Source organism: Lacerta agilis, chromosome 8 (assembly GCF_009819535.1).
Source record: "Lacerta agilis isolate rLacAgi1 chromosome 8, rLacAgi1.pri, whole genome shotgun sequence".
In the NCBI taxonomy this organism is placed as follows: domain Eukaryota; kingdom Metazoa; phylum Chordata; class Lepidosauria; order Squamata; family Lacertidae; genus Lacerta; species Lacerta agilis.
Window position 1 is genome coordinate 40,139,049 of NC_046319.1, and position 9,500 is coordinate 40,148,548.

At 50.8% G+C, this 9,500-nt stretch overlaps 2 protein-coding genes across 2 annotated transcripts in view; one reads left to right on the forward strand and one right to left on the reverse strand.

Moving 5' to 3' along the window:
- Nucleotides 1-2,268, reverse strand: part of WWP2 (WW domain containing E3 ubiquitin protein ligase 2) — a 38,102-nt gene extending 35,834 nt beyond the window's left edge. Inside the window, exon 1 of the mRNA XM_033158867.1 lies at nt 2,130-2,268. The gene's annotated coding sequence lies outside the window, so the exon portion shown is untranslated. The remainder of the gene's footprint in view (nt 1-2,129) is intronic.
- A 305-nt stretch (nt 2,269-2,573) lies between these two features.
- NOB1 (NIN1 (RPN12) binding protein 1 homolog) lies at nt 2,574-8,531 on the forward strand. The gene is made up of 9 exons (XM_033158902.1): nt 2,574-2,689; nt 3,240-3,372; nt 3,781-3,914; nt 4,779-4,850; nt 5,315-5,464; nt 5,590-5,796; nt 6,986-7,083; nt 7,240-7,384; nt 7,933-8,531. Exons 1-9 carry the CDS (start codon nt 2,627-2,629, stop codon nt 8,200-8,202), a joined length of 1,272 nt encoding a protein of 423 aa, XP_033014793.1. The 5' UTR covers nt 2,574-2,626; the 3' UTR covers nt 8,203-8,531.
- Nucleotides 8,532-9,500: the final 969 nt, after the last annotated feature.

Consider the following 9,500-nt stretch of genomic DNA (forward strand, 5'->3'; position numbering starts at 1 on the left):
AACACATTCAATCATTGCATATTTATTACTCTCCTTCAAACCCAGCACTCTGTGAAGGTGATAGGTGACACACATACCAATTCACTTCATTCCCTCCATGGTCTCAGGTGCACTGAGAATGAGCCAAAAATAGAGTTAAACAGAACATAAGGTAAAGTATAGGTGGGTGTTAGATCAATCCCACATAAGGTTACAGTTCTAGCGTACCCAGAGAACATCAATGTTGGTAGTTCCTTTCAACAAAATGAGCAAGATGCAAACAAGAAGTCCAATAGTCCACACACAGCAATGCAAGAGGCAGTGGCATAAATCACTCAACATGCCTCATGATGTGTCTACATCAGCTGTTATCTGCATGACAGAGAGTGCTGTCCTCTTGCCTTTGTGAAATAGGATTTTACTCCCATATTTCTTTGTAGAACTCTCTGGAGCTCCTTTAAAGAGTCCCTATGTTTCCCACAGCAGTCCTTGCCACAACCAGGAAGAATTTACACAATTCATTTGCGCACACACCCCTTTGTTTAAACAGTATCACTCAGGCTACAGTACATCTTTACAAGTAGCAGCAGCAATCAGCCAATTCAAGAAACAAACCTGTCTCAGTCCTTGCGTTTATGTATAGTGAGCACATAAACAGCAGTTCCAACAGAAAAGCTGAATTCCAAACAATAAGCAATACAATAAAAGAAGCAATACAAACTTCCCTATAATCAGAGCAAAGCAAATAAGTGGATGAACCTCCTTTGCATGTGTCCAAGGAAGGTCATGGTGCCCCTAGTAGAGCCAAAGACTATTCTGTGGGTACCTCAGAAAAGGAGGAAGGGCACCCAATGGCTTGATGCAGCCTCATCCTACAGCAAGGCACTGTAAAGCAACACAACTGAACATGACACCCCATATAGACTGTCTGGACACTTCCACTGGCACAAAATGTAGCAATTTGCCCCACAGCTGAGTAGGTTAATGGCAGCCCAGCTCTCTGGGGGGAAACTCTACAGTGACTGCCAAAAAATAAGTCCAGGTGTCCATAGTCATATGAAAGCAACTCTTAGCCAGTGTTAGAAACTGAGATATGAAGCTAGGAGCTAAATAGCACCTTAAACCTAGGTTATGGGTGCAACAACAGCACACTTTTAAAATAACAATACAAAACTGAAAATGAACGAACTGCAGCTAAAACATTATGTTCATTTTTCATATGGTTTCATCCTTTCCCTGCTCACCCCCCTAATATTCTTAAGAGGGTCTCTTCTCCAGTCTTCAGAGAGTAGCTGGAAGTGGGGAGACAGAAAAAGGTCCTCCTTTCCTTCCACTCTGCAGTTTTAATCTGAAATCTTAGGTGCAGTACTGTGCCCAGAGCTCAGAAACTGTTCACACTAATGAAATTCCCAGTCACAAAATATGCTTAGAACAATGGGAGTTTTGAACACTGCTCTTACCAACCTAGTATACTCCAGTTGTTTTGGACTACAACTGTACTGGCTAAGGATGATGAGAGTTGTAGTCCAAAACTGCTGAAGGGCAGGCAGTAGGCTAACGTAGTCTGCCTTAAAGGGCCTGAGGGCATCTTCACCGTGGAACAGTCCGCCTCATAGAAAGTACGTATCTTAAGGGCACCTTCTGAACAGAAGAGCTCAGCTGCTGAGGTACTCAAGAGAGACAACCCTTGCACTCTTAAAAGCTTTCAAGGGACAAGGCAGGCAGTGGGGCTGGAGACCCAGGGTGACAGCGGTTTCCAAGCCTGTCGACATTATATACACACACATACAGCAAAAATCTTTGGGGTTTGCTCAGGCCTTCCGTTTCTAAAGGTTTTGGCTGACTACTTCATCCCTTCATTTGCCACCCTCACCTTTCCTGTAGCTTCGCGGGGCGGGGGTTGTTGTTGCTGTTATAACCTGAAAAGCGGGATGGAAATAACAACCCCTAAAAATAAATAAAGAAAGGAATGTTTGTTTGTTTTTAAAAAGAAAAACTCAGGGGTGCTTTGTTTTTTAAAGCTGCCCGCTGATTTTCAAAATGTTGGAGAGAAGGAAGCTAGGCAAGCAAGCGGGGTGTGTGTATCCGTACGTGTCAATCACAGCAGCGGCCAGACCCCCCGCTTCCCACCCTCAAATCTCAAGACTTACCGGCGACGGTTCCCAGCTTCTTCCCACTTCCACCTCCTGTAGTCATGGGTCATGTGACAAGTGACACGTCACGTGACACATACTTCGGAAGTGGAAAGGGAGGCTACGGAGCCGGGACGGCTAGAGCGGAATGGCGGAGGAAACGGTGGCTGCAGGGGCTCCGATTTCCGGTTGTCGGAATGAGGCTGGAGTGGAAATCGCGTGTTCCCTTTCCCAGTTATGAGGTCTTGTCGGACTGGAAGTGGAAGTCTATTTCCCCGGGATTCTTTGGAGGCGGGTGGGCGGCATCAAAAGTATTAGATTAAAAGCCTCGCCTTCAAACAATAGGAAGAAAGGACTGTTTTAGAGGGGAACTACAGCTCCCAGCATGCCTTTCTTGCGTGAACTATCCTTTGTGAGGCCGCACAGTTAGTTCCCAGCATGCTCCACAATGGAGAGCAGAGGAAAGACTACACTTCCCAGGGTGCCCTGGGAGTCACAGTCTAAAGTGGTGCAAAATGGCTCCCGTGGAGCACGTCGTGGCTGATGCTGGAGCTTTCCTGCGTGGAGCCCCGCTTCAGGTACAGTGGGAGAAGGCTGAGAACGGCTGCCTAGCTTGGCCATTGGCCCACTAGGGAGCCCCGCAAAAAAGGACCACAGGCACAGGTGTATGCTTTACTTTGTGGTAGATTTTTGTTGGAGGCTTTTATTAGGCCATCCCAGGTAGAGAGAGAGAGAGCTGCCTAGATAGAGACTCTCCTTAGGGCGCATGGCAGGTTGGGGTTGTGGGCCTGGAGGTTGTTCCCTATCCCTTGACAGCTTCGGGCGGATGGGAAGACACACACATACACACCCTGATCTACCAAGCCAAAGCGGCTCCTCAGGATGTTGCATGGGACTCCTGGAGTCCCCTCCCTGGTTGCAGATGGCCCTGTTATGCTTCTCGGTATGTGGGCATCCTAGAACCCCAAGATTAGCTTTTGCTTCTACGGAGTGTGAGTAGTAGCTCAGGGGAGGTGTGGCTATAGGTCTGCCTCTCTTCCCTAACCTAGTTGCCCCCCTGCCCCCTTCCAGCCCTCAAGTTCCTGACCCACTTGCAACAGCTCTCAGCTGTGTCTTCCCCACTGGCAGGACATTGGCAAGAACATCTACACAATCCGAGAGGTGGTGACTGAGATCAGAGACAAGGAGACCCGCAGGCGGCTGGCGGTGCTGCCCTATGAGCTCCACTTCAAGCAGCCTTTTCCTGAATATGTAAGGCTTGGTGAGTAGCCTCTGCTTCGTGGTCTATGCTTCCTGCCCCTCTCCCACCCTGTCCCTCTTCCATGACTTGCCTTTTTTCTTTTTGTAAGTAACTTTGAGCTCTTGACTAGTCCTACTCAGGGTAGACCTATTGAGATTAATGGCCATGACTTAGTTTCATTAATTTCAATTGATCTACTCAGGGTGGGGCTTTGTTGACTATAACCCCAGCTGATATGTGACACACACACACACACACAGTCAGGAGTAGAAATCAAGCTGATCAGCCACAATTGCTTCATTGTTACTTGCTCTTTGATATGTTTTCCTGGTGCCCTCTGGAATTAGATAAGCACTTTTTCTCATGACTGGTTGTGATTTCCTAGTTTTGCCTCTGGACTTGAACATTGAAATCCTTCTTTGTTTCTAGTGACGGAGTTTTCCAAGAAGACGGGTGACTACCCCAGTCTTTCAGCCACAGACATCCAAGTCCTGGCCTTGACCTACCAGCTGGAAGCAGAAAATGTTGGTGTGGCTCACTTGAAGAAAGAGCCAGAACAGAAGGTGAATCTTCCTTGTTTTATTATTTCGCTTTTGAAGGGGCCTTTTTCAGCAAAATATTTATTTACTATGTTGGTTTTGTATCCTGCTTTTCAGGGAAATGTTTTCTTCCAAACAACTCACATTAATTAAAAGACAGACAGACAGAGGTCCTGCCCTTAGGCTTACACACTTTAAAAAACAAGACACACAAGGGGAAATTAGGGAGAGGGGGTTTACCAGATGGATAATGCCAGGAACCAAGTGGTGGGATGGACACAGGCATTACTATCTAGTTGGGGCCCAGATAATACTTCCTTGCTTGGATAGAGATGCTGCAAGTGACCCTGCATCCCTTGTTCCCCTGGCTGATGGCTGAGGTCAGCATCTGCTCCTTCCTTTCAGCTATGCACTCCCAGGGGAATTGAAAAGGTTCTTTCTGCTGGTGAGGAGGGAAGCCAACTCCCTCTTTGGCTGATCGAGGAGGCCCCTTGTTGCAATATTCTTCCTATCCAGTAGGAGGGGGCAATCCAGTTCCACATGAATGCAGGCAGAACATTCCACCTTAGAGCTCTTGGAGGTGAAGGGAACCCTCTGCCAAAATGCAGGACACTCTTGCCACCAGCTGCATGTGTTAGCAACCTATGTTTTGCCTTTGTCTGTTTCCTGCTGCTGCAAATGCCAAACAGGCTGATTATGCACTGCCTGAATCCTGTCCTATGCTCTGCTGTGTCTTGAATGCCATTCTTCTTGCCACTGCTGCTCAAAACCTGATCAGACTCTGGGATGGTAGGTTTTGTGAGGCAGCTGCTATTGTAAGAATCAACAATATGCCCTACCTGACTCACATCCCACTTTCTTCTCTCTCCCCACCCTTGATCCTTGCAGGTAAAAGTCAGCTCAACAAAGCAGCACCCTGAGACACCTGTTCATGTTGCTGGCTTCCATCTCCCTTCCAAGGTAATTGCCTCTGTGAGCAATCTGAAACTCTGCCCCACTTTTCATGGAAGGAGTATGAGCAGAGGGTAGCACACCTTGATGACTCACTGCCCCTCCCCTCCTCCTGGTTGCATGGGGTGTAATCTGGGAATGACCAGGTGTGTCAGTTGAGTCCTTGCAGTGGGAGTCCTTGATAGGCAGCATCTCCTCCTTGGCTTGTGTGAGGATCCAGTGACCATTCAGCATCTATCAGAAGACTATAGGAAGAGATAGCCACACATGGCTTTTCTAAGAGGGCCATGGAGGATGGGCAAATTGCTCAGTGGCAGAGCACCTGCTTTGACTGCAAAAGGTTCAGTCCTGGTCAGCATCACCCCAGAGAGCCATTGCTGCCAGTCAGTGTAAGCAATCTGGAGCTTGTATATGACTGTTTCTTCTGACAATTTGTACATGTCAGCTTTCCTTCTGCCCAACTTTTCTTCTAGACCAAGTGCCCAGGAGGTGAGAAGAGTCCTTCCGTGGTGGGAAGCAGAAGCTCTGCAGACTCCACAGGCCCTGAAACCTCTGAGTTTGGTTCCTTCCTGTTCTGGAGGAACCCTCTGCCCAGCATTGAGGAGGACCTACAGGACTTGCTGGTAAGAAGTCTAGCATTCTTTCCTTTCTTCCTGCCTCACTGGAACACGGGCACCACCTTCATCTCCGCAGCCTGGGAAGGTTCCGTGCTCAGCGGTTCCTCTCCCAATTGGTTTGTTTTTCACAGAAAGCGGATGCTGTTGTTATTGTGCCGGAGGACCCCAAAGGCAACAAGAGTAGTGGTGAGGAGGAGGAGCAGAGTGGCGAGGACAGCGATGATGGGGAAGGCTGGATCACGCCCAGCAACATCAAGCAGATCCAACAGGGCATGGGCCAGGCTGATGAGCCAACTGGTGTGCAGGTTGGCTGTGTCACCACCGACTTTGCCATGCAGGCAAGTGTGGGCTGTGTGAGACCAGGTGGTCCGCAGGGCTTGAGGGGAAGGAGAAGGGTTTATGTTTACCCTTCCATCCTTGCTTCCATGCATCCACTCTAGTCCTGTAAGCAGGCCCGTCTTAGAGGGATCGGCCGCCCTGGCGCAGCGATCCCTCGGCGCCCCCAGCCTGCCGCCTCTCCGCCCGCCTCCCTCCCGCGCTGGCCGCCCCTCGGGAGGGGGGGTGGGCGAGCGGGGGATGAGGGGCGTGGCGTTGGAGCAGGCGCTCGCGCGCCGGCGGGCGGAGGATGAGGGGCGGGCGGGCGGGCGCTCGCGCACCGGCGGGCGGGCGGGCTGAAGCTGGCCGCCCTCGCCTCCCAGAGCCCCAGCTGGAGTGCTGGAAGGTCGCGCAAAGCCCCGCGCCGCTTCAGCGCTCCAGCTGGGGCTCCGGGAGGCGAGGGCGGGCGGCTTACAGCCCGCCTGCCCGTGGGGGCGGGGGCGGGTTGGGGAGGGGGAGCCCGGTATGCCGGCGGGCTCGCGGGGGCGCCCTTGGGGTGCCCGGCGCTCTGGCGCGCCGCGCCACTGGCCTCTATGGATGAGACGGCTCTGCCTGTAAGCCTCCTGCTACATTCTTGTGCCTGCTACAGCTGCCTGGTCCAGGCTTCCTGGAGGCCCAGCAGAGGTTTTATGGTCTATGTTGGAAGAACACGATGAGAATAGGAGGGACAGAAAGGGTGGCTCATGAGCAGCAAGGGGTGACTTGGGTGGCAGCAGGAAGCCGAGAAGAGGGAAGGGAAGTGGCCAGGTGAAGAGCAGAGGGATGAGAGAATGAGGAGATGCCCTAGGAGGTAGATTGAAGGCAAACAGGCAGTGGGACAAAAACAGGAAGGGGAGAGGGGAAGCAGCCCTTTGTGCTCAGAGTTGGGCAACCTGGCAGACCTGAAGGAGAGGAAACGGGGGACTCTCTTTCAACTGGAGAAGCTTGGTCAGTCCAGCAGAAGAAGAAGAGCAAACTTCCAAAGCCAGCATTTTGTGTTTTTTAAAAAGGAGAGCAAGCATTGCCTTGTTTCAGCTCCAGCCCTTTCCAAGACCCCAGCCTATGGAATATCCAAAGTCTGTTGGACATGAGAGCGACTTGCCCTGCACCAGCGTCATGGGGACACATTGGGTGTTGATTGTGCCCCCCTCCCCTTCTCTCTCTTTCCCACAGAACATTCTGCTGCAGATGGGCCTGCATGTGCTGGCAGTCAATGGCATGCTGATCCGGCACACCCGGAGCTACGTCCTGCGCTGCCACGGCTGCTTCAAGTATGTGATGAGTTGGTGGTTGGGCTGCAATCTCTGGCATATGGGCAACAGCTGGGCCTGTGTCCAGCCATATTCAGGAGGTGCCCCCTGGGCTTGGGCAATGGGCTGCTGCCAAGGTTGTCAAGCCGCTGACCTGGCTTCTCTGCTTTCCTCCAGAACTACATCAGAAATGACCCGGCTCTTCTGCCCCCACTGCGGGAACAGGACGCTTAAGAAGGTGGCGGTGAGCGTGGATGACGATGGCAGCATCCACATGCATTTTTCCCAGAATCCAAAGGTCTTGAACCCCCGTGGCCTTCGGGTGAGCAGCTCTGCTCTGAGCTCCAGTGTTCTTATGGGCTTCCCGCACTTGTTGTCCTCTCTGTTGGCTGGCTGTGCTCTCCGCTGAGCACCTGAGGCAAGAAGTAAGAGTCTGCAGCAGCCATGATGGACTCTGGGGCGAGCAGCAGAATCTTCTCTGGGTTTATTTATTTCCTCCCAATGGCAAAAGTTCTGTGGCCAGTTCTATCCAGTGTAGCACTAGGAACTTGTTCCACTAGCACAACTATTTATGGTTGTACAGCAAAATTTCCCCCTGCATATGTCCTATGCCTTCCCTAATCTGCTCCAAAGTTTGGGATACCCCATAACATTATGAGGGGGAAAGAGGTGGGGGTGTCCATTGTGCAGCTTTAACTCCTCGTGCTACAACAATGAGCGGATTGGATACCATTGTAAGTAAAAATGTAAAACCGTACCTTGGAAAAAATACAAGGATGAAAGTCAAGTATGAGGCGCCTCTCCCTGTCAGATGTGGGGAGGGGTGCATTGGGCCTTTTGGCTTCACTATGTGCCTCTTTCTTTCCACAGTACTCTCTCCCAGCTCCTCAGGGTGGGAAGCACGCAAACAATCCCCACCTGACAGAGGACCAGCACTTCCCCCAGCAAAGGCTCTCCCGCAAGGCCAGGCAGAAGACAAACGTCTTTGACCCCGATTATATTGCAGGAGTTTCTCCATTTGCGGAAAACGACATCTACAGCCGGGCGGCCAATCTACAGATCCGGGATACGGCGCTGGGTGCAGGCAGGAGGCGTCTGAACCCCAACACAGCCTCCAAAAAGTTTGTGAAAAAGAGATGAGGTGGGGAGAGATGCAACCACCCACCTGTCCCACTTGTCAATGAAGGGAGGACAAGTCTTTTGTTTCCTACAGCTTGTGTGAAGGCAGGACTTTGCCCCTTGACTCTGCTTCTTGACTGCTTCCAAGACAACAGACACTAGGGTAAATAAAGGGGAAGCAGCAGGAAGGTGGGAGGCAGACTGCCAAACGATCTGGAAAGTGAGAGTGGCCCTAGTGTGGCAGAATCCATGTGCTGCTCTCAGGTCTTGGGTGCATTCTAATGCAAAAGACTCAGCAGCAGTGGCTGCATGTTTTGTTTTGTTTTTTTTAATAAACCAAGGTGTCTGCACATTTGGTTCTGTGCACAGCTCCTTGTGGTTTAGCTTGTCCCTTTCCTGACAACTAGACCCCTTTTTCTCCCATGAGCGGAAGGTGACCTTTCCCTTGTTTTTGTAGTCAAGAGCACAGGCCTTGGCCTTTTTCTACCAGGTCTTCAGCCATACAGTGAGCTGTTTGGGATGGCTAGAGAGGAAGCACTACTCTTTGACTGTCTTCTATCACATTGCTGGCTGCAAACTTTTGAGTTCCACAAAGCTGTTCCTCAGAAGTGGCTGTTGAAAGCAAAAACAGAAAAGTTTATGGCCCGATAATCTGATTAACCCCAAAACACACATCCATGTGGGCTAATAAGAGTAAAAAGGTAAAGGGACCCCTGACCGTTAGGTCCAGTCGCGGACGACTCTGGGGTTGCGGTGCTCATCTCATCTTTATTGGCCGAGGGAGCCGGCGTACAGCTTCTGGGTCATGTGGCCGGCATGACTAAGCCACTTCAGGTGAAACCAGAGCAGCGCACAGAAATGCTGTTTACCTTCCCGCCAGAGCAGTACCTATTTATCTACTTGCACTTTGACGTGCTTTCGAACTGCTAGGTTGGCAGGAGCAGGGACCGAGCAACAGGAGCTCACCCTGTCACGGGGATTCAAACCACCGACCTTCTGGTTGGCAAGCCCTAGGTTCTGTGGTTTAGACCACAGCGCCACCCGCATCCCTTACTAATAAGAGTAGGAACCTGTAAAAGCCTGTTTTAATTTTTGGTCTAAATACCTACACTGGGAAATAGGCTTCTGTTTAACTCAAACTTCCACTATTGTCAGAATGTATGACAATAGGTTGCCTAAAATCTATTCTTTTGTGAAAAGGGTCTAAAAGAGCCATGAGAAGGACAACTGCAGGAATGTCACAAAAAACTGCAAAAATGCCTGGCAATGAGCTGGTGGCCCCCTTGCAAGACAAGTTGTGTCACATTTTCTACTGCCTT

Excerpts from the sequence above, each read along its gene's own strand:
- NOB1 (XM_033158902.1), top strand. The coding sequence starts at position 2,627 with ATGGCTCCCGTGGAGCACGTCGTGGCTGATGCTGGAGCTTTCCTGCGT. Across the intron at positions 2,690-3,239 it reads TGCGTGGAGCCCCGCTTCAG|GACATTGGCAAGAACATCTA; the intron begins GTACAGTGGGAG and ends CCCCACTGGCAG. Across the intron at positions 5,465-5,589 it reads AGGACCTACAGGACTTGCTG|AAAGCGGATGCTGTTGTTAT; the intron begins GTAAGAAGTCTA and ends TGTTTTTCACAG.